We start from the raw sequence: 22494 nt of genomic DNA, 5'->3' as shown, positions 1-22494 counted from the left end.
ATATATGAGGGATTCTTCATGATTATGCACAGGAACAAACATACTCAAAGAAAAAAAGAGCAGGTTTGTGGCATGGAATGTAGATGTATGAAGACAATGGAATGAGGCTTTTTAATACTGCTGAAAAATGTCCTCCTTTAAGAGCCAAACAAAGAGCTGGGCGGTGGTGGTACATGCCTTTAATCCCAGCACTCACTCTCTGTGAGTTCAAGGCCAGCCTAGTCTACAGAGGAGATCTAGGACAGGTTCCAAAGCTACACAGAGAAACCTTATCTCAAAACCAAAAAAAAAAAAAAAAAAAGGAGTCAAACAAAAACATGTGAAGTAAAGTTACATGAGAACATACAGATTAACTGCTCTGTGCACAGTGATCTGATCTACACACTGAATTTAAATGTGGTTTGGGTAAAATGCAAGTCTTTGAATCAAGTAAACCGCAGTAAGCTTCTCAATCACTTGGCTTCCTAAGAACCCAAGCTCCTTTCATACAAGTTATTTGGTTTTGCTTTTTTCTTAGGGGTTTTCACAGATTAAAATCCAACACTTCCTCAGAGGATAAAGTGCTGCTGCCCACATGACCAGAGTCTTCCCTGAACATGACCTGGTTCTCCACTGTGGGACTCTCTGACTCCCCACAGAGTAAGTCCAGTCAGGGCAAAGTCAGAGGCAACAGAGAGGAGAAGTGCTTCCATGAGTGAAGGGAATACTTCCCGTTCTGCTCATCAACCCATTCTAAGTCCAGGATTAAGAAAGGTATGTCTGAGTTTAAACTATGTGAGGGCAAAAATAGACGCCACTAATAATGAACACAGACATTTCTGGACGGAGCTACGTCCAAGGGGGATGCTATCAGCAGTCTTTCACGGTCTGCCATTTTAGGAAGCAGTCTGCTGGGCTCTTCCTTCACAAGTATTAAAAAAGCAGACTATTCCCTCTGGAAAGAGCTCAGGTTGGGACTTTCTCACACATTTTGATCTTAAACAGAGGAAAGTGAAGACACTAAGAACAGCGGCACACTCTGGTCAGGCTCATGTGGCTTTTACCCCGAGGACTCTCATGGCGCCTTCGACGGCTGCAAAGACCAAGTACAGCAGTCCCAGTCCAATCACCCGGTGCATGACTGTTCCTAACCGGGGCCTGGAGTGAGAAGAGGGGGGAGAGAAAGCATGGGTAAGTAGGGTGCATCTGAACACGACTCACAGGGTCAATACACAGGGCACTATTTAGTTACGCAGCTGTGCTTGAACTCTGCATTCTCTCTCACAGGACAGTCCCAGGCCCAGGAGCACCAGCCCTTTCCTCTAGGACCTGAAGCTGTGCTCGTGCCGGAGGATGTGAAGTTCAAGCAGGAGGATGAACATAACCAAGTACTACTTAGAACAGAGGGCAGGCTGGTGAACCTAGGAAGGGAGAGGCCAGCTTCTAGGGGCCGCTGACAGAGATTATAACTTCTACTAACATTACCTGCAAACCACATAGAGCGCTGTCTTGGAGGAGCCAACCGATCTTGTGACTGGCCACAGAGCAGAGTATGAGCACAAGGAACCCCAGAGCCCTTCCTCTCTTTCCTGCCTCTTATCCACAGCAGAGGTGATAACATAATTTGGTTTTTACTCTTTCAACTTAAAAGTTAAAATAATATTTTTGATTCTTAAAATATGTATGAGTAGGGGAAAATGTATTTTCTTTTACAATTAACAATCTGAATACAGACTGGGATCTACAAATCAGATGATGCACATACATTTTATAATACTTCAAAACCCTCTTCTCAGAGTAATTAGTATGGAAAAAATGGCTTTGAAAACATATCTAAGACAGTCATGTTAAAACAAAACCTAAGGAAAGGAGCTAAGTGTCAGGTGTGGAGAAGGGGATCAGGGTGGTGGCCTCCTTCAGGTTATAGAAAAGAAAGAGCTTAGAATGCAGCCCAGGCTGGCCTTGAACTGGAGATCATTCAGATTCCATGTCCTGAGTGCTGGGAATACAGGTGTTGAGAGACCTAGCTGTGACCTAACAAGCCTACTCCAAGATACTTAAGAAAACAAAATAAGAAAGCCTAAAGCCTGTTTGTGAGTGACCACGACAGCTTTCCCATTATCGCCAAGAGTTAAGGATGAAAATTTTTACCAGCCAGTAATAGACTAACACCTTTAGGAAGAGAAGCATCCTCATTACCTTGGGAAAATTATGTATGTAACAGAACACTTCAGGAGACACACTTCATGGAAACACCCTCTGTGTGCCCCTTCAGGATAACAACATAAGCTGCTGAGAAGCACAGTTCCTGCTTACCTTCCTGCCTTTAACAGGCAAAGAACCGGGTAGAACTACGTGAGGATAATGATCCCCTACTAGAAAGCCAACAAAGCCAGGCTGGCTCTTGGCACCATCAAAAGCTGAACAACTTGGCTAATCCCTACTCTAGCGTTGTCCATCTGCACCAGTCACATTCAATTAGAAGTAAAATAAGATAAAAAAACAAAAACAAAAAACCATTTACTAAAACGACCAGAACTCCAAGACACCTATAAGTTAAATTAGCCAATGATACGTGACAGATTAGGGCTTAAATGGAAGTAAGTCATCTTAGTCCTTACGGTGGTCAGAGTCCTCCTTACACCGGAGGGAATGGCACCTCAGAAGTGTACAGTTAAGAAGGTCGGTCTGTAATTCAAAGACACAGCCCGGTTTCCATGTTTGCATCTGGGACTAGATGGCAGTTTTTCTTTCTTTTTAGAAAAATAATTTACTTATTTTTATGTCATGTACATTCATGTTTTGCCTGCATGTATGTCTGTGTAAAGGTGTTAGATCCCCTGAAACTGGAGTCACAGGCAATTATGAGGCACCACGTGGGTGCTGGGAATTGAACCTGGGTCCTCTGGAAGAGCAGTCAGTGCTCTTAACTACTGAGCCATCTCTCCAGTCCCTAGGTAGCAGTTTCTAAACAGTCTCTACTGCTCTTGTGAATGAAACATCAGACACAGCAACATCACCTCTGCCTGGATCCCAGAGTCCATGGAACCCAACTTCAACATTTGTTTTGGCTTCGCTCCTGTCAACTCTTCAGAAGGGCCTGGGAGCCCGACATCTTGGTGCTAGCTGTGCTCCCACAGTGAGAATCAACGAGAAGACGTAAGGAATGCAGACCCTTGAAGCCACACTCTCAGTACCACCTTTCTACCTCTGCCTTCGCCAGGGACACTTCAGTAATCACTTCCTAGATTACTCTTGGTATTTTTTATTAGCTGACGTCAATGTTGCTTCCCCAGAGATCCTACCTTAACTTGAAAATATCCTTAGACATGTACCTAAAACACCTGCCAAACATTCGCACTGTGCAAAGAGACCAGCTGAAGCTACAAACAGGGCTTTCTACTTCACAATGACCTTCCTCTCACCTCTCCAAAGCTGCCCGTGCCTGAGCTGCAGTGGTGGGGTTAGCCTCAGATGGGAGAGCTACTCTGGGAGTGCATGGCCTCTCCTGGTTCCCTGGGTAGGTCAATGGTACCACAGCTCATTAGTGAATCCTGCAGATGGGAGTGACCCAGATGATGACCATTTTCTCAGTCTCCTACCAGAGAGCACCCACAAAAGAAGGGTAGGTGTTCCTGTGGGTTACAGCCCTCCCAAGCACTGAGTTCTTCTCTGGGTACACACCCCCACCCTAGATTGCTTTATAGACAGTAACAGTGTTGCTGCCTGGATGGCTAGGAGCACCAGCCCTCTGCCACAACTGTCACTATTACCAGTGGAACCCCTGTAAGTTGGGCCCGTCCCATGTTTCTTGTCTACCTAGGTACATCTCATTCGATGCACAGTTCTTCTATCAGCCCTTAGCCTCTTCTGCAAGCTTATTAAAACAGAAGTCAAGACAGAGGGAAATGAGGTCCTGAGAAAGGAAGAGTCAGTGTAGTGTGACCCATTCTCCTGCCTTCACTTGCAGTTTCTGGACCTTGCATGGAGCGCTCAGCAGCTCTACTGTTAGAACAGGGTGTCCAGAACGTCATGGTTTTGTCTGTAGGCCAGGGAAGATCATATGTCCAGTGAAGAAATAAGCGGTGGTCCCTAGTTATGATGGTTCTGTACTTTGGCCTGGATTTGCTGCACCTTTATAGTAAGACACAGACTGCTTAAGAGATAGGTGCGGTGGCACATGCCTAGAATCCCAGCACTCTGGGAGGCTCAGGCCACCTCGGGCTACTGGGATTCAATCAGGATCTTCATTTGGAAATGATATAAAATGACTAGTCCAAACACGTTTTTAAACATGTGCCCTTGTAGGCCGGGGCAGTGGTGGCGGCGCACGCCTTTAATACCAGCACTCAGGAGGCAGAGGCAGTTGGATCTCTGTGAGTTCGAGGCCAGCCTGGGCTACAGAGTGAGTTCCAGGAAAGGTGCAAAGCTACACAGAAACCCTGTCTCGAAAAAAAACAAAAAATAAAATAAAATAAATAAATAAGGCCTGTGCCCTTGTAGAGTTTTCTCTTGGGATTCAGGCTGCAATACTGACAAGTCCTGAGTTCTGCAGAAGTCGTGGTATCATGGACTGAAGCACTAGACTGGAGAGTCAGGAGCTGTTCAATGCAGCAATACTTACTTCACAATGCCATAGCCCAAGCTCACAATGATCACAAGCAGGCGAGCCAGTGTCCTCTTAACTGCAGATATTAACTCCGCAAATATCAGTAAACCTTGGGCTGAGGGGGAAGAAAAAAACCAACTCATTATGTGTACTTTTGAGGGCCTTTTAACTAAGACTATAAAAAATTACCATGTGCAATGACACTGACCTCAGATTAATTAGCCATAAGTGATTTCCAAGCCATTTAATCCAACTGATATTGCAGACCTAGAGGAAGGTGGTACTACCTCCTCAAGTCTCACCTCAAGTCTGATCAGCTCTATTGGGCAGTTTTCTTATACCAACCCTCCAGCTACATCCCTCTTCACGTCCAGCAACTATCTGAAAGTCATCATGCTCTCTGGAGTTCTCTCTTCTCCATGTGCCTTCATCATTTATTCACTTAAAATGTATATTTATAGCAGTAAAGTGCTAGCCTAGAATGTGCAAGGCCCTGGGTTCAAACCCTAACACCATAAAAATCAACGAAAGTATTCATTGTACTCCTACTATATGACTGTAATAATAAAAGAGGCATCTTGGCCCCTGTCTGCACAGACTTTGAACTCTGGTTAGGCCATGGAAGCAGACACAACTCAGCATGGGGAGTGCTACATGTGACTCCGTAGCACTGGGACTAGGAGAAAGAGCAACCTAATACATAATACACAGTTGGTCTGGAAAACTCACAAAAGGTGAATAAATGAGGACTTCAAGACTAAGTGGACGTATGTTGTGGAAGGAAGCATGAAGAAGAGAAACGCAGAGTGTGTATGCAGCTGAGTGCAACATCGGATGCCAAGAAAAGAACATAGGATAGAAGCGAGGACCACTCATGGCTCTGGCGACTCTGTTACAGAGTCTAGACTTAATGCTGAAGGCAGTGGGAAGTCAACAGGAAACAGAGAAGAGGTAGGTAGGACAGAGGCCAGGACCAGGACCAGGACCATTCATGGCTCTGGACACTCTGTTATGGAGTCCAGACTTGATAAGCAGGGGGAAGTCAACCACAGTAAATACAGAAGAGGAATTGGTAAACTACAGCCCAGGGACTAAATCTGGCCTTGCATATTTCTGTAAATCAAGTTTTATCATAACACAGACATGTTTATTTATTGTTGTCTGTGGCTACTTTTCATAATGGCAGAGCTGAGTGATTACAACAGAGACCATGTGGTATGCAAAGCCAAAAATACATGGCCAGGCCTTTACACAACTCTTCAAACACATTGACAGTGACTCACAGCTTCTTTGACCACCCCTCTAGCGACACCTCAGATGAAGGACTTGGATTCCCTGATGGTCACAATGGCACACCATCTCTTCATGGATCTCTGGCTTTTGCTGTTCTTCAGTCCACATCACCCTTGCTCTCTCTAGGTCCTTACCAAAACACAAAGGGAAGGGAACTGCCTTCTCTGACACCCAGTCAGGTTTCAATTCTTATCATCTGATACTACCCTCAACCTGCCCCTGACAGAGCTTGGGAAGGAATGCAGGGCCTATGTATGCTAGGCAAGTTATCTACCACTGGGATACTCCCTCAGCACTTCACTCTCTGACTTAGTGCACATATGCAAACATCTGTGTGCAAGTATGCACAAGCACATATACAGCAGGAGCAGCTCTACTATGCAGACCTCCATGTTGGCCCTTTGTTTAGTCTTTTGTAGATATGCTTTTAGCCTTTCTATTTTGATGAATTTCCAACATTCCTCAACAGAAAAAAATTAGTGTAATAAACTTCTACGAACCTATCACTCAGCTTCAATAAATAGCAACTTGAGTCCAAAGTGGTTTCCTGTGTATTTCAACTCAGTTTTTTTCCTGGAGTTGGCCAGCATCACTATTTCTGTCAATAATCTATGCCAAGACCATTTGTAACTGCACTCAAGAGGTCATTTTACCCCTCTGAGATCCTCTCTCCTTTACCACTTCCAAAGTGTCAGTGGTAAGAGCGACCCCTCACTTTTCCAGCCTGTTTGACTTTATCTTCTACAAGCCTGAAACACACATCTGAAATGTGTAGCAGCACCCTTCCCAGCTTCAAACATCCCACTGTGCAAACCATGGCAGTGCCTCCTTTGGTCCTAAGGAGCTCTTGCAGGGTGAAGGGAAGAGGAGAACACAGACTACAGAAACCACACAATTCAGTGCTACTCACTTTACTTTCTGGGGCCAAAGTGGCTCTCTTTTTTTTTTCAAAGAGATAAAAAAATTGGAGAAGGAAAGATATCAAAAGCATTGGCCACATCTAAGGTAACCCTTACCCATGCTTTGGTACTGTTTTAATACCGTTAGAGAATGGGAATTTTCTTTTTCCAGAAAAAAAGGTGACGGGAAAATTAGCAGAAAGAAAACAAATGGAGAGAACACACAGAGGAGCTCAGATGACCGGGTTCCTACTCTAACATTCTCACTTTGGGTAGGTGTGGAGAGCGCACATGCCTACACGTGTCCATATAGCTGAGGACACAGTGTCCTGATTTATCCACTCTCCACTTCATTCCCCTGAGAGGGAGTCAGTCTCTCACTGGACCTGCAGCTAGGCTGCTAGCAAGGAAGCTCATGGATCCTCTAGTGCTGGGTTGGAAGTGTGTGTGCAGACACATCTGGCTCTGACGTGAGTACTGGAATCCTGCCTCAGGTCCTCATGCACGTAGTAAGTGCTTTACGGACTGAGCTATGTTCCCAGCGTCCTGACATTCTCTGGTTGGCTTCCATCCTCTTCACCTATGTATAAAGAGGCCTTCCTCCAGCTCTGCTCACACTAGCTAAAACACACTACACAGAACTCATGGAAACAGTCGAAACTTACTTGACAGTCCAGTGCTGCTGATGTTTTGGTATTCACTATAAAAAACTGCTTTCTCAAGCATTCCTAGGAAAATAACAGCTGCAATCCAGAACTGGATTCTTAATATATCTTTCCAGTAACAGGCGGACCACATCAGCCAGAGGACACCATATAATATGTAAACAATACACATCACCATGTAAAACTGCAGGAAGAGAAACAGTGTTAGCCTCTGATCCTTCTGACTCTAGAGAGCTGACATCTCAGGAGTCTCCCCCACTCCATTTTCTCGTCACTCTGGAAGCAGAATTAGAGGGCTTATCAGAGCATACCTACAGAGAAGTTAGACTACTGAACCCTTAAAAATTCATTTGGGCCGGGCGACATGACGGTGGCACATGCCTTTAACCCCAGCACTCAGGAGGCAGAGCCAGGTGGATCTCTGTGAGTTCGAGGCCAGCCTGGTCTACAGAGCAAGATCCAGGACAGGCACCAAAAACTACACAGAGAAACCCTGGCTCAACACCCCCCCCCCCACCCCCACCCCCGCAAAAAAAAAATTCATTTGGGGCTGGAGAGATAGCTGAGTGGTTAAGAGCACTGGCTGCTCTTCCAGAGGTCCTGAGTTCAATTCCCAGCAACCACATGGTGGCTCACAACCATCTATAATGGGATCTGATTCCCTCTTCTGGTGTCCCTGAAGACAGGTCACTCATATACATTAAATAAATACTTTTTAAAAATTCATTTGGAAAAAAAGGATGAGACATACTCACAATCATTAGAGGCCAGTCTGATGCAGAGATATATCCATGAGGCCCCACCATAGAAAGAGAAACTAATGACAGGAGGGGGAGGGAGAAGAAGAGATACAAGAGTTAATTAATAATCAGGGGTTTTTTGTTTTGTTCTGTTCTGTTCTGTTTTTAGGTCTTTTGAGACAGGATTTCCCTGTGTAGCCCTAGCTGTCCTAGAACTCACTTTGTAGACCAGGCAGGCGTTGAACTCACAGAGATCCACCTGCCTTTGCTTCCCAAGTACTGGGATTAAAGGTGTGCAGTACCATGCCTGGCAATAATCAGGCTTTTAAAAACATTTTAAACATAAGCTCATTTCTCCCTATCTATTAAAAAAAGTATATTAGTATTAAGCATTCAAAATAGGTGTATGGCTAACAAATCCATGTTTGAAAGACATGTTTTAAACAGACAATATAGATTCACATTAATGACAAAAACTATAGAACACAGAGAATGCATACAAAGGGGTTAACGATACCATTCAAATCCCAGACTGCATCTGTTTTTTCCGTTTTAATAGACACGATGAAAATATGGAAGCCATCTTTCTGGGTCCTGGCTACAACATCCTGCAACAGGAAAAAAAAGTCTTTGTTCTTTAAACAGATCAGTGTGTGAGACACAGTTAGACAGTCAACATTTCTAAAGTTTTAGTAACTAAACAGACAGTGAGGGAAGGAATGGCAGGCAGTGGAAGGAAGACATTGCTACCAATTTTTTCTTACCCTACACTCCCATACCCAAGAGGGGGGACAAATGTTCACATCCTCAGTTCCTTCTACTACGAATACTGCCACATGTTCCCCTGGATTCTCATTCTATGTTTTCTTTAAGATTATCATTCAAATATTTTTTTCTAGGTTAGTCTTGGTGGCACAGGCCTTTATCCCAATACTTAGGAGGCAGAGACAAGTGGACCTCTGTGGGTTCAATCCAGGTTGGTCTACATAAAGCTTCAGGCTATCCAGGACTATAGAGTGAGACCCTGTCTTAAAAGGAAAAAAAAAATCTAATATTGGAATCCTCATCTTCCATCCTAATATTACCGAGCATTCTAACAAAATGTTGTTTTTTAAAAACTGAGATGAGAGAGAAGTGAGATAATGTCAAAAGTAAGTCTGACTTGCCAGAGAGCTTGAGTCTGAGGCCAGTTTGGGCAGCAGTAAGACCATGTCACAAAACAAAATGAAACCACAGAATTGTTCCTCAGTCTCCACAAGGGATAGGTCCCAGCACCACCCCCAATAGGTACCAAAATCCTTGAACGCTCAAGTCCTTCATATAAAATGCCATGGATTTGCACAGTCTCCTTCTGTATACTTAGAACCATCTCTAGATTATTTCTAATACCTAATAGAATGTAAGTGCTATACAAACAGTTGTTATAGAGGATTGTCGAGGGAATGACATAAAATCAATATGGCACAGTCCCCACCTGTGAGTACTTTCTTCCTTTCATTTCTTACTCTTCTACAAAATACGACAGTTTGTGCCAAGAGTCTGTCCTGTCCCAGCCACTGCAGAAAATGTCTTCCTACTAGATTTCTCTTTGGAATGGCTGGGAAAACATGTGAAGTCAGTATCTAAAAGCTAAATTTAAGCTCTCCTATGTCCAATTCAGTACCTGCACATAACTCCTCCTGAGCCTGTGTACATCTTACTCAGTCTCTGACTCTTAGTACTGCCCCAAACGCCACACTTCCCTGCTGTGCTACACTCCTTTCTCACTGTAGGGTGACAGCAGCAGCCGACAGCTATGCTGTCTTGCACATTGAGAACTGGAATTTTTTTTTTAAAGAAAAAACTGGCTGCAGAGCTAGTCTTCAAAGAGATTTTTCTTAAAAAGCAGAAATAGTATATGTAAAATACATATTGAAACAAAAGAAAATATACTGTTTAAATAGTTTCTCTTTTTCTTTTCCAACTTAAATAATTATCATTCTTCAAGCAGCCATCAGATGGATTTTTCAATCTCACTATAATTTGCGCATGTTGGATTTAAAGACAAAAGGGCTTACCGTTGCTCCTTCTTGGCTTGAAACATTTCTGCTACCTGTTAGCTCTTTATTCTGGAAAAGAATAAAACAATACCATTCTATATTACTGCTGATAATAATCCATTCCAAACAATGGATTTATTGCTTAATTATCTAATTACAACAATTATCTAATAACAATCCACTCTAAATTAGAGAAAAGTAGTTTTTAATAATTAAAATGAACGTGTTAGAAGAAAATAGATTTAAAAGTTGAATATCAGAGAACAAGCCTCATTGTACTCTGAACATGAATTTAAAAAGTTCTTCTTTGGGGCTGGAGAGATGGCTCAGCGGTTAAGAATACTGGCTGCTCTTCCAGAGGACCAGGGTTAAATTTCCAGTACCCACACAGCAGCTAACACTGTCTGTTAACTCCAGTTCCAGGGGATCTGGCATTCTCATACAAACATGCAGGCAAAACACTAACACACATAAAATAAAAATAAATAAAGTTTAAAAAAATGCTACCTTTAAAAAAAAAAAAAGTTCTTCTGCTTAAAAATTGCTTCCTTTATAATGTGATTAATGTTGGAGTGGGTACTGTTAGAGAAAGTATAGGATATGAACAGGGACTCTAGGTGCTAACATTCTGTACTTGGTTGAGACCTGTAGTTTCTGAAAACCACTGAGGCATATACGTGTACTTTTCTGTATGTTCATTATGCTTTCAAACACATTTAAAAAGAACTTTAAATTTTTTACTAAAGGCATTTTCATTTTAGAATTTTTAGGAAAAAGTAAATTATAATGATCCATAACCTCCCTATCCACTTACGTTAGTTAGGATTTCTATTGCTGTAATAAACTCCATGACCAAAAGCAGCCCGGGAAGGAAAGGGTTTAATTCTATGATGCTTACGTAACACTCCATCACTGAGGGAAGTCAGGGCAGGAACCTGGAGGGAGGACTGAAGCTGAGGCCATGGAGGAACACTGCTTGCTGGCTGCTCCCTGTGGCTTTCTCAGCCTGCTTTCTTGTACAACCCAGGACTATCTGCCCAGTGATACTGTGCCACCACCCACAATGAACTGGACCCTCCCACATTAATCATTAATCAAGAAAATGCCCCAAAGACTTGCCTACAGGCAATCTGATGGAGGCATTTTCTCAATTAAAGCTCCTCTTCCCAGATAACTCTAGCTTGTGTCAAGTTGACCTGCCCCTGCAAAAAAACCCAGGATACCAGATATGACTGTTTTATTAACATTTATAACTCCACTTGTTGGGAGAGGAAACAAGCACATAAGAATGTTCAGGTTGTTAAATGCTGGTGACAAGGCAAGACCTTTGTAAGGGTAACAGATCACCGGCCTTAACAACATGGAGGTTACTGGAAACCTTGACTAGGGCTCATCTGACAGGATGCTGGGAGTAAAAGCCTGAGAACAGTGAAGAGAAGAGTGAGAGATAAAACGGGAGCGAGTAGATCATAAAAACCTCTTGTAAGGTTGAAAAGAGAACGAACCGGAGGCATGGTGGTGCACACATTTAATCCCAGCAATCTGAAGGCAGAGGCAGATAACATTTCTCTGAGTTCAAGGACAGTCTCATCTACATAGACAGTTTCATGTCAGTCAGGGCTACATAATAAGACTATCTCCAAAAAAAGAAAGAAAAAGGAAAAGAAAAAGGAACAGGATACCAATTTCTTTCTTACATCCTAATGCATACATGCAAAAACTAAAACCAAGACTTAAAGACAAGCACCTTCCTTTCTGAAAATACTGACAAAACATTATTCAAGCTTGAGAAGTTTGTATTCACTTCAATAAAATGAGTTGATTTTATCATGGCAAGGCAGATACTTACATTTAATGAGGGAAATGCCTGTAAATCACTGCTGCAATCTAAATTTTCACTTTTTGTTGTCCAACAGTCAATGTTCTTGAAATAAGCACAGACGTCCGCATCAGCATTAAGTTCATGTTTTTGGGACAGCTCCTATCCAAGGTAAAATTCTAGGTTATAATTTACTTCTACATTTTTTCCCAGAAGAAATAAAATTTCATATCTAAAGAATACCAAGAATTAATTTAGTTTGGAATATTTGAAAATATGTAATAAAATAAAATACCAAAGGAAAAAAATATTAACTGTGATTCTAAGTATAACTGAGATGACCATTACATTTTAGCCATTCCAATGTGTTTGTACCCAGTATCAAGTACAATCATGGTGTTACTGTGAGGAAAGTGATTAAGACACTATCGTAGGTGGGCATAGGTACATGACTGTTAACCCCAGACGGTTAAGACTGAAGGCTATTCAAGACTATTCTTGGACACACAGAGAAACTGTCTCAAAAAACAAAACAGTAGCTGGAATTTGTGGTGCACATCTTTAATATCAGTACTGTGGAGAAAGAGGCAGGTAGATCTCTGAGTTCAAGACTAGCTCAGTTAAGTTCCAGGCCAGTTAGGGGTACATAACGAAATCCTGCTTTAAGACAAAAACAAAAATCAATGTGCTACCACAAAGAAATAGCTTCCAGAAAAATAAAGCATGCCCTAGGACTACTTCTACTTTATCCTCTATGTAAGAAATGTTACAGCGAGAAGAGCAGAGCATTTAATGACAAAGAAGTAGAAGCAAAAGCAAATGGTAAATAACGCAAAAGCAGCTAACCTAACTGAATACTTTGGGACAAACAACAGAGGACTAAGCGAAGCCGCTAACAGAAGCACCCAGTCTTCCAAGAACTGCCTCTCACAGACCAAACACAGGACAACTGGAGCAGAGCAAAGAAAAAGATGAACTGTCTCTGGGACACACAGGCAGACTGTCTCAAACAAGAACACAATAGCTGGGAATAATGGCACACACCTTTAATCCCAGTACTTGGGAGGCAGAGTAGGAGGATCGCTGTGAATTCGAAGCCAGCCTGGTCTACAAAGACAGTTCCAGGACAGACAGGGCTACACAGAAAGACCCTATCTTGAAAAAACAAAAACATAAAAACAACAACAAAAATTAACTGATCATTGCCTATAAAACAAAGTAAAAATTAATGTGTCCATACTGTTGCCTAGGATCAACAGAAAAAAAAGAGAACAGGGCAGCTCATTCATAAAGAAAAAATGCTAAGAAATATAAAAGAAAACTGGAAATAATAAAATCATTGTTTGGCAATTACAGTAACAATTGATTCATAAGGCAAGACTCATAAAAGGCTGCTAACATGAACGGATAGATATTTGATGGAAAAAAAACCCCAGGACATTTTTATAGCTGTAAAAAAACTGTCCTACACACCAACAAAAAGCAGTAACTCTACAGTGGAGGGATCACCAAATACTTCCTCTATCAACTATGTGAGTTAACATCTCCAAACAAAGGACAACTCGATATTGTGTGGAATGCCTGCTAGAAGTACCTACCTGGAATCTGATCATGAAGAAGCAGAGCTAGTCAAATTGAGGGACATTTTGCTCTAAATGAAAAGACAGCACTAATAAAATGGAAACCCAACATTACTCAGGATAGAAGCCAAACATATAATGGAGAAGCTTTCTAGGCAATCGTCATGAGACTCATCAAAGAGCATCTTGTAAGGAACAACAAGGAACGCTGTTGTGGAATATTATTTTAAAGTGTATTGTTTTTGTTTATGTTGTATTTCTTTAACTCTGTGAAGCTACGTTACTGTGACTGTCTAAAACACCTGATGGTCTAATAAAGAACTGAACGGCCAATAGTGAGGCAGGAGAGAGAAATAGGCGGGGCTGGCAGGCAGAGAGGATAAACAGAAGGAGAAATCTAGGAGGAAAAAGAAAGAGCCAGAGAAGGAGGGGGACTCCAGGGGCCAGCCACCCAGCTACACAGCAGGCAACGGTAAGAGTAAGATTACAGAAGTAAGAGAACGGGAAAAGCCCAGAGGCCAAAGGTAGATGAAGAGACTGAAAGTTCCTCATCTGGACAGCTGGCAATAAACAAACCAAGCTAAGGCCAGACATTCATAATTAAAGAATAAGCCTCTGTATGTGATTTATTGGGAGCTGGATGGTGGGCCCCCCAAAAGAGTAAAATGAGCAGAAACAACAACAGAGCGCCCCCCATCCAGGAGAGGAGACGCCATCTCTGGCACAGTCTCCTTCTTCTCTGCCCTTCCTCAGATGTCTCCACTCTTCTCTCCTCAGAGACTGGTTCGAACTCACGAAATCTACTCATGCTCCTAAGCAACTCATTGTTTGAATGACGTGAAACTTCAATTTCCTTCTCAAATTAAGTTGATTTGTCTTAGCCCTTTATCAACGGCTCCTATAAGGCTGATTTAAACTTTTTTTTTTTTTGTTTTTCGAGACAGGGTTTCTCTGTAGTTTTGCGCCTTTCCTGGAACTCACTTTGTAGACCAGGCTGGCCTTGAACTCACAGAGATCCGCCTGCCTCTGCCTCCCAAGTGCTGGGATTAAAGGTGTGCGCCACCACCGCCCGGCAACTTTTTTTTTTTTTTTTTTTTTTTTAATGAGACACCTCACAAGATTACAAAGCTTACAGTTTTGTCAAGAAGCAGACACTTCCAATGTGGAGCATTTATAAAATTGTGAGCTCCACTTCCAGTCTCCTCACCTGGGGTGCTATTACATCTGCCTATTTATAATTTTCCCTTCACAGCTCTGTACACATTGAAGACTTGTTTTCACTTACCTCCTCCAGCTCAGGGTACTCATTGTGACAGGTATGGTACTTCAAGTGCCACTCTATGGTGAACTTCACAGGTCCAGAACAACTGAACGATTTCACTGTTCAGACAAACACTTTTATTGTACATTAAAAACAGTCTAGTATGAACTTGAGACTTCAAGAATACTGTCTGAAACTGGCTGTTTTAATGATAACATGAGTAAAACATTACCTAATTTCTCTAAATCACTGTAAAATGAGAAGGATAAATTCATTGAATTTTAACAGCTGGCCAGAACTTGCTACAGCTATTCAAATGTAAGTCCAATGTAATCAACTAAGCATCCTGGCTTGTTCAGCTATGGCTTCTCTCAGTCTACCACATTCTCTCACTCATTCACTCATCCAAAACATGCTGAATGAATTCCCGCCTGTGTACCACGAAAGACCAGCAGCTAACAAGAACAACTGCTTTTTATGAACTAAAATGCTGTGGGAGTTAACAAGTGGGTGCTCTGAGAAGCCCAAGAGGCTGAGAACAGGGTGTCAAGGGCACTGGACATCCCACATGATCTAGGGAGGAAGAAAAGCAGGAGCTAATCAAGTGAAGAGGAGGGTAAAGAGATGCACTCAAGCCTAGTCTACGTGTGAGCCCAGACCAAGGATGACTGCTTAGATATAGTTCAAACAGACCAAGCAGTCTGACCTTTAGTTTGAATACCATAAAGCACCACCATGCTTAAAGTTCTAGGTGGTGTGATTAAGACTGAAAAGGGTTAGGTCTAAAGCCAGAGAAAACACTTGTTGGGAGTGTCTTATGTCACTACAGTTGGCTTCCCCAGAGCAAAGGATCAGGAAAGGGCAGAGAAGCCAGAGTATCTTTTTGTAACATAGCCTCAGACATTCAAGAGCAACCCTGTAGACCATGGTGGATGATGAGTACCAGAAGGTGAGGATCACTGAGTATCATCTTAAAGGATAGTAACCCAAACAGAGCCCACAGATAAGGCTGATAGAATTTTAGAAAAAAACTCTACTCTTGCAAATAACTAAGCCTTAAATGAAACAAAATTCTAAAATTTTAGAATCAGTTTAAAAACAAAACATTCAGTGTTGTAGAATATTATTTTAACTGGGCAATGACGTGTTGCATTTGTTTCTGCTGCAGAATATTACCTTAACCGTGTAAAGGTGTGTTACTTTTGTTTGTGCTGCATTTGTTTAATTATGAAAAAAAGCTGTGTTGTATTTGCTTCACCTTGCCTGCCTAAGGCACCTGATTGGTTTAATAAAGAGCTAAATGGCCCATAGGGAGGAGAAAGGATAGACGGAGCTGGCGGGCAGAGAGAATAAATAGGAAGAGAAATCTAGGCTTAAGAGAGAAAAAAAAACAAGGAAAGAGGAGAGAATGAGGGTCACACTCAGGGCAGGAAGCCAGGCAGACACCAGGCAGCCAGACTTAGACAAGCAGTGAGAGTAAGATACACAGAAGTAGGAAAGGTAATAAGCCCCGAAGCAAAAGGTAGATAAAGAGAAATGGGTTAATTTAAGTCAAAAGAGCTAGCCAGAAACGTGCCTAAGCTAGGCCTAGCATTCATAGCTAATAATAAGTCTCTGTGTCATGATTTGAGAGCTGATTGGTGGCCTAAAAGAAAAAGTCTGGTACAATTCAACTTAAATGTATCTTATATTAATTTATATTATTGTATTCATTTACAATATATCAAAATCGTATATTAATATACTTACCAGAAAACTTGATCTCAGTAGAGTTAAACATAGTTTTTCTAAATATCAAAGGTCCTGATTTCTAAAGTGAAAAACAAATACAGAAAAATCTTAGTTAAAGCTCTCTTTCTCTATTGTTTAAATGTAGTTTTATCCTCTAAATACAGCACTCTACTCCTGTGACACTGATTAGAGTGGTTATATTTTAAAGCTTCCACATCTAGTCTTCAAGTCAAGACATTTTAAAAACGTAAAATTGGGGCTAGATAGATGGCTGGGTGGTTAAGAATGCCTACTGCTCTTGTAGAGGATTTGAGTTCAGTTCTCAGCATCCATAACACAAGGCTCACAACTCCCTATAAGTCCAGCTCAAGGGGATCTGTGCCCTCTTCTGTCCTCTGTCGGTACCTGTATTCATGTACACATTCTCCCCCACCCCTATACACATAATTAAAATTTAATCTTTAAAACACAAAATTGATCACATCTCTTGCTGGCTTAAAATCTTACTGCTGTGTCTATTCCCTAGTTGTTGTGAATAAGGATCAGAAGTAATGGCTCTGCCTTTGAAGATCATGAGTTCAAGGCCAGCCTGAGTCACACAGTGAACTTTGGAAAAAAACAAAAGACCTCAAAAAGTCAAAGTTGGAGCTTGGCGACACACAAGGCAGAAGGGCTTTGGCCATTATGGTCAGTGCTCTTGGACGTAACACAAACCACCCTTTTCCATGCTCTTCTCTTGGTATCAAAGTTAAAAGTATTTTCAATAAATAACATCCCTCTCCAAACTGATTTTGTTTACCACTGTACTTACAGCAGGCCCAAATCCTACAGACCCCAAACAATCAAAGCCTGCTCGCCTCTCCAGCACTGTTCACTTTGTGGAAAACTCCTGCTGCTAGGACCTCAGCAGCGAACCTGAAAACTGCAAACCCCTCTCATGCTTTTCCTTCCCCTGCTTAGCTCCTTACCTCAAGAACCAGCTCAAAATCTCATTGCTGGCTGGGAGTATGTAGCTAGAGAGCCTGCTTAGCATGTTTCCAACCCTGGGTGTGCTCCCCAGGGATCCCATCCCTCCTTTATGCAGTCTCTAGCAGCCCCTGTGCCTCACAACATTAACCATGATTAAAGTCCAACAGTTCTTCCCAAGAACAAAAATCCTGCAAGAAGGAGCCACGCTGCACGAAGAGCAGAAAGGAAGTGTAGAGCCCCGACAGGACAGGTCACCTTTTTTGGTAACCTTTCCCCCTCCCCAACAGTTTCCACAATAACAAAACCAGCGGCCCAGAGAGATCCCTCCTCTGATCTCCAGAGCCACACAGTCATGGATCTGTTCAACAGGCACGTTACGCTAACCTGCAGTCACCAGGCACACTCCTCTCTGTTCTCACCAAGTCTTACACTGTCTGCTGTGAAGATCAAACCCTCCAGTCACCCAAGCCGTCGCTCTCACTTCCGATCCCAACCCCAGCACATGCCTATTTATTGCGCATGCTTCCCACATGGAGCTGCTCCTCTCCACACCTACCAACATGGTTGTCATGCTGCCCCTCAACATTTCTGCTTTGACCTCAACAGTATAACTGGTGCCAGACCTGAGCCTACAATTTATCCTTAGATGACAGCCAGAATAATTAGCAAATCTCTGTAATGGCTCTCTGTTATTCATATCCAAAACTAGCTACTGATGATCCCAGGGCCTAATCAAGCCTCAAAATGTGGGGAAAGTGCATGTCTGGCCCATGATGAGCAATTAAAAAAAAAAATCCGAGTTAGGTGATATAATAAACATATTGCTTCACTTGAAAGGAGTTCTGGCAATTCTGTGCCCGTGAACCACAGTGTTTCCTCCTCTGGAGCCAAATGGCAGTTGCTCTATATAGCTGGCTTCAAACTTTCCTTCCTGAGGGGAGAGGGCGGTCTAAAGCTCAAGAAGCTCACAAGGCTGACAAGGGTCCTCCCTGAAGAGACAGGAGCAGGGAACCACTGCTGGGGTGGAGTAGCTGCCTGCACGTTGTATGGTGGAACTTCAGGGACACCCTTGTTCTTATGAGGAACCCCAATGTACTCACTGGTTCACTAAGCTGGACTTCCAGAGTTGTTTCTTTCCTCTGTCATTGTCCTATTAGAAACAGCCTCAGAGGGAGAGTCACATAACAGTTACCAATTTCAAGTGACATGCTGTCCAAACTGAGCTTACTTCAGACATGCTCTGTCTCAGCCCGGTAGGTCCTAGAGTTTAAGGCTGAAGTCTAGTGAGGGAGACCTATGGTGACCTTAGTCCCCAACCTTCTAGGACGTCATTCAACAAACACCAAGGATTACCCACACTGCTATTATTTCACTCCTTTTCTTACAAAGGAGATACCTATTCATCTTTCAGACTAGCTACCCATGTCCACAAACCAAGGTCAGGCCGGCTCCACCAGTACTTGAATACTCATATCCCAAGGATGCTATGGTACTAAGTGTCTACTCATAACTGTGTTGTCCCCGATACTGTGTCAGCTTCTTGAGAGAAAGCACTGTCTCTAAAATTCATCTTTGCAAGCGTAATGACCAACCTAGCACATGGCACACGGCAGTGCTCAAACTGGTTTTTATGTCTTAAAGAACCTTTTATTTTTCTTTCGATGAATTCACAAAACAAATGAAAGTCTCATTCTCTCTATTCTAAAAGACAAATTCTGAAGTTAATTTAAGAAGAAAATAATCAGCCTGCTTTTTGCAAAGAAAGGCTTTCTGATACCACTGGCCTGAGCTACATAGGAAACTCAGCCTGACTATAGCACATTACAGTCAAGAAACAAGCTTTGCTGCTTGTCCAAAGACCCTGCCATTCTTCCCCATGGGATTCTTACTATCCAATGTATGCTTGGCAATGATCTTTACAGATATGCTCAAGTAGAGCAACAGTGTTTGTGTAGTGTTTTTATTTTGAGTTTACAAACACTGGCTTAATCACATTCACCACAGAGGCAGCAGGAAACTGTGAAGTGTGCTTCAACAAACGTTGCCGTTTGATGATGAGAAGTTCAGCCCCTATCGTTGGTATGTCTATATATAACACAGGACACCGACTCAGAACAATCTTAAAAGAAACGCTACACTGAGCCAGGATACAGAAACAAGCCTATATTTGATTCTCTGTAGTTTTGTGTTTGGAAGCATGTGCAGCTTCTGATATTACTTTTGGTTGAAGAAATATATAAATTTCATCTTTAAAACTTGAACGTCATTTCAATGCACCCTAAGCAGATCTGGGTGAGTCAAACTCTAGAGAAACTAGAGACAATGCCGCTTCCCAATATCCTGTCTCTTTTGCAAGACTTTCCATAATTCTACCCCGGCATTTTCCCCACATCATCTCTTAACCACACAGAACGTTCAGTTCTCTAATGGCCTGTCCAGTTAAGGAAATGTTCATCCACCCAAGCCTCCAGACCCGCCTTTTAAACACTCCTAAACACACACTTGCCCCGCCTACACACGTAGAAGTCCCTGAATTGTGATAGGACCGCCAAAGAATATACAGAAACGCAAGTAAAAGAAAGGCAAGGTGACTGTATACATGACTATGGAGCACATTAAATGTACACTCCAACAGAAGGGCGAGACAAACCTCCCTGTGGCCTTGAGGATGTGGCCCCTGTGGCAGTAATCTAGCCGAAGGGTTCAGTCCCGACGATGCCGCTGCCAATGCAGAGACCGGGGGCTCTGGACTGAACAAATAAAGGCAAGATCTAGACACACTGTGTCAGGGCACAGTGAGAGGCCAGGACGAAGCGGGTGGGGAGCCTCATGAACCGCAAGAGCGTTTGGAAGGGGAAAGCCGGCCTAGGCACAACCGGGATCACTCTTCCCTGAAGCCCACGTCGGGCAGAGGAGGGGACGCTCCTTTCCCAGAGCCCAGTCTAGACTGTCAAGAGGACCCACTGCTGACCCGACAGAGCGCTAGTGAACAAGCCCAAGGCCAGATCCCTGAGCGGGCGGAGCTACCCTGCCAGGGCCCTGAGGGCCTGAGAAGCGCCACGCCTCAGTCCCCACCGAGTACTTACGTCATTGACCGTCTTCGTCCAAAGCCCGAGCTCAGGGACGGCGTCCACAGCCGCCGGGGCCCAGCACAGGAGGCACAGGGCAACGCGCAGCAGCTGGGCCCCGGCGGGCAGGCGGCCGAGGAGGCCGGGAGGGAGCCAAGCCGAAGAGCGACAGGCGGCGGCCATCTTGACGCGGAAGCCGCACCTGCGCTCCCGGAACCGGGCCACGCCCCGGGGCCGCACCTGGCGTAGCTCCGCCCCCGGAGGGGCGGGCCCACGGCGGGAACTCGCGCTTGAGCGCGAGTGCGGAGGGCGTCTAGGGCTGAGGCGAGGAGGCGCGGGCAGAGCCCGGGAAGCGGGGCGGAACCTGGAGGTGGGTTTCAGGGACAGGCCTGAGAGAAACCGAGGAAGCGTGGAGGGGAGGGAGGAGTGTCGGGAGAAGGACCTGCCGGCCCAGGAAGGGGGCGGGACCGAGGGAGAAGGCGGGGCCAAGAGCTTAATTTGGGAGGGTTTATGGACGCGGGGCGTGGTCAGGAGGCGGGGCCTTCCCGGGAGAGGGGGGAAGGCTGGACTGTAACGAGACTAAAGGGCCGGGTGGGCGGAGCTAGAAGCAGCTTGGAGGGGAAGCTTGAGTGTCGCAAGATGGAGGCGGGGAAAGGGGCGGGGAGAGGAAGGGGAGGAAAAAGAGGCAGGGCCTGCAGGGAGCCTAGAAAGTAAAAGATCTGGTCTGGGGGGATAATGGGACTCTTAATTAGGAGTTGGCAGAAATGAAGATCCCAGCACTGGGAGGTGGCGGTAGGAGGACAGTGGAAATTCAAAGACAGCCTAAGCAACATCGCAAGCTTGAGGCCAGCGTGAGCTACGTGAGCCCTTGTCTAAAAGCAAAACAAAACAACAGACCGCTTGTTAAATAACCATCAAAACGAGCTCTAAAGGAAAAACTCGTTTCCTGAGCAATAGTCAGATCTCACCAGTAGGTGGCACTAGTAAGTCGATGATGTTTTATTTAAAGTTGAATCTTCCCTGAAGGCCTTTTTTCTCCTTATTAGATAACAGTTGCTAACTTCAGTAGGAGTTGCTGTCCATATCTCTGATTTACTTATTTTTAGTTATTTTGCAAGCACATTTAAGTTTACAGTGAAATAGGAATTTATCTCTAGAGAGTTCTAATATCTCCTTGGTCTTCCCAACAAGCCTCCCCCCCCACCTAAGCAACATCCCATGCTACAAGAAGTGCCTTTAAAAGAGATCATTAAACCAGTAATCAATTCAGAACACCTGTGTCTTACTACTCATTAAGTAGCACACAGTGGTACCAATTTCGAGTAATAGACTCAACAGGGATTTTACATTATTAAAGAGCATAGGAACTAGTGAGCTTTTTAACCGGTCCAGAGGTTAAAGGCACTTGCTGCCAAGCCTGAGTTCTATCCCTGGATCCCACATGGTGTAAGGAGAGAACAGACTGTGACATGTTGTTCTTGAACCTCCACATGCTCCCGCTCAATACATAAATAAAATGTAATTAAATTTTTTAAAGAGTAATTACTTTTGCTAATTATATGGTTTTTATTCTAGGGTCATTTCATATCCAAGGAGCCGTGGTACTAACATTGCTTCTTTAAGTCAGGCTGTATTTGTTACCTCCTACATCCACAGCATTCTACCTGGATAAGATCAATAAAACGTAACACACAGGAAGATCCATCAGCAGGCAGTGGATATAGCATCTGACAAATGTACCCTGCCCTGGTTGGATCCCCAGCACTCCGGAAAGAGCTAATAGACAGGAGAAGCTGGTCACATCCTGAGGTGTCTGGAGACATGGCTCAGAGGTAAGAGCAC

General features: G+C 43.6%; 1 protein-coding gene across 2 annotated transcripts in view; it reads right to left on the bottom strand.

Moving 5' to 3' along the window:
• Tmem87b (transmembrane protein 87B) overlaps window positions 1-20994 on the bottom strand; it is a 41942-nt gene extending 20948 nt beyond the window's left edge. Inside the window, exons 1-10 of one of the 2 annotated variants that reach the window (XM_052723389.1) lie at window positions 20671-20994; window positions 16634-16694; window positions 14909-15003; window positions 12074-12205; window positions 10243-10293; window positions 8703-8793; window positions 8201-8262; window positions 7446-7629; window positions 4604-4703; window positions 1044-1137 (exon numbers count right to left, since the gene is read on the bottom strand). In XM_052723389.1, the coding sequence (XP_052579349.1) occupies window positions 1044-1137; window positions 4604-4703; window positions 7446-7629; window positions 8201-8262; window positions 8703-8793; window positions 10243-10293; window positions 12074-12205; window positions 14909-15003; window positions 16634-16694; window positions 20671-20835 (1035 nt within the window). In that variant the 5' untranslated portion in view covers window positions 20836-20994. The remainder of the gene's footprint in view (window positions 1-1043; window positions 1138-4603; window positions 4704-7445; window positions 7630-8200; window positions 8263-8702; window positions 8794-10242; window positions 10294-12073; window positions 12206-14908; window positions 15004-16633; window positions 16695-20670) is intronic. The other variant, XM_052723388.1, reaches the window with a different exon arrangement.
• Window positions 20995-22494: the final 1500 nt, after the last annotated feature.

The sequence above is a fragment of the Peromyscus californicus genome, unplaced genomic scaffold, assembly GCF_007827085.1.
Source record: "Peromyscus californicus insignis strain IS unplaced genomic scaffold, ASM782708v3 Scaffold_7__1_contigs__length_154581171, whole genome shotgun sequence".
Classification (NCBI taxonomy): domain Eukaryota; kingdom Metazoa; phylum Chordata; class Mammalia; order Rodentia; family Cricetidae; genus Peromyscus; species Peromyscus californicus.
The sequence above is the reverse complement of the archived record's forward strand: the minus strand, read 5'-3'. Positions and strand labels throughout refer to the sequence as shown.